A 1,505-nucleotide genomic window follows, 5' to 3' on the forward strand; every position below is an offset into this window, starting at 1 on the left:
CAGTCAAGGAATAGCATTTTCATGGTAATTATTTCCAATTTACTACTTTCATTTGTGTCTCCATACTGACACTGTTTTAGAGAGTAGCTTTGACAAGTGTTAATATAATGTTTTTATTATGTCTTTTGGATAGGAGTCCTAGTTAACTCATTTGCTAAAGATGCTCCATACTCTTTACTTTTTTATCTAATCTAAGCTATGTGTTTATATAGGTACTAGAGGCCCGGTGCACGAAATTTGTGCACTTGGGGGGGCATCCCTCAGCCTGGCCTGCGCCCTTTCACAGTCCAGGAGCCCTTGGGGGATGTCCGGCTGACAGCTTAGGCCCACTCCCTGCCTAAACCTGCAGTTGGACATCCTTAGTGCTACCACAGAGGCAGGAGAGGCTACCACCACCGCCCGCAGAGCTCCCTCTGTTGGAGCGCACTGACCACCAGGGGGCAGCTCCTGCATTGAGCATCTGCCCCCTGGTGATAAGTGCACACATCATAGCGACTGGTTGTTCAGTCGATTTACATATTAGCCTTTTATTATATAGGATAAGGTTGCCAAATGTAATAAGGGCTTGAACCATTTTGCTGCCTTTTAAAGCTGTGTCATTTAGTTTTCTGTTTGGCATAAGTTAATAAACTGAGAAACAGTAAACTAAATAAAGTATATAATCGATGCCCTTAACTTGAACTAAGGGCATATACAAAATCCAAATGTAAGAAATGTTTTCATTTTCCCTATTTGAAGAAAATCTGATGATTATGCTGACGTTGCCTGTTCTTTTTACAGGGGAAGTGTTTGAAATTGAAGAGCACATAAGTGAGCGACAGGCCGAAGTGTTAGCCGAGTTTGAGAGAAGGAAGCGAGCCCGGCAAATCAATGTTTCCACAGACGACTCAGAGGTCAAGGCTTGCCTTCGAGCCTTGGGGGAGCCTATCACACTGTTTGGAGAGGGGCCTGCTGAAAGCAGAGAAAGGTGCCCTTTCTAAATACTCTTTTCTCTTTTAATCACAGGGTTCTAGTTCCAAATTTCAGTTGTTATTTATAGCAAAAACTTTAATAGAATGTTTCAGATACTGTTAATATCTTAAGTTGTGTTTAGATAGTTTAACCCATAACCTGAGTCTAAGGCCAATTTTTACTCCACTACTCATTTTTCTTTATAAACTGTGAGGAGGGTGTTGGCATACTCCCTTTTCCTCTCCCCTCCCCTCCCCATTGTAGAGTTTTGAGTTGGATAACCATTTGCAGTAAAACTTTGAAAATTTAGACAACAAATGCATTCCTTGTCAGTGACATAAAATAGCAATTTTCAATTCATCTCACAGCGCACATAAACTAATTACTAAAATTTTGTGGCACACCAAAAAATGTATTTTTTGCCAATCTGACAAAGGAAAAATAGGTATAATTTTGATTCATTCATTCATATCCGATGGCTATTGTTGTGTTGGCTATTGTCATTTTTTTATTTGACAATCTAAGGGAAAAGAGGTCAGTGCCCCTGACTAAAT

General features: G+C 40.3%; 1 protein-coding gene across 2 annotated transcripts in view; it reads left to right on the plus strand.

Annotated features, from left to right (window-relative positions):
- The window catches only part of PRPF4 (pre-mRNA processing factor 4), a 26,727-nt gene that overhangs the window by 6,427 nt on the left and 18,795 nt on the right, over positions 1-1,505 (plus strand). For both annotated transcript variants that reach the window (XM_006771201.2, XM_006771200.2), the window contains exon 3: positions 781-967. In XM_006771201.2, coding sequence (XP_006771264.1) covers positions 781-967 — 187 coding nt within the window. The remainder of the gene's footprint in view (positions 1-780; positions 968-1,505) is intronic.

This window comes from Myotis davidii, unplaced genomic scaffold, assembly GCF_000327345.1.
Source record: "Myotis davidii unplaced genomic scaffold, ASM32734v1 scaffold64, whole genome shotgun sequence".
Lineage (NCBI taxonomy): Eukaryota > Metazoa > Chordata > Mammalia > Chiroptera > Vespertilionidae > Myotis > Myotis davidii.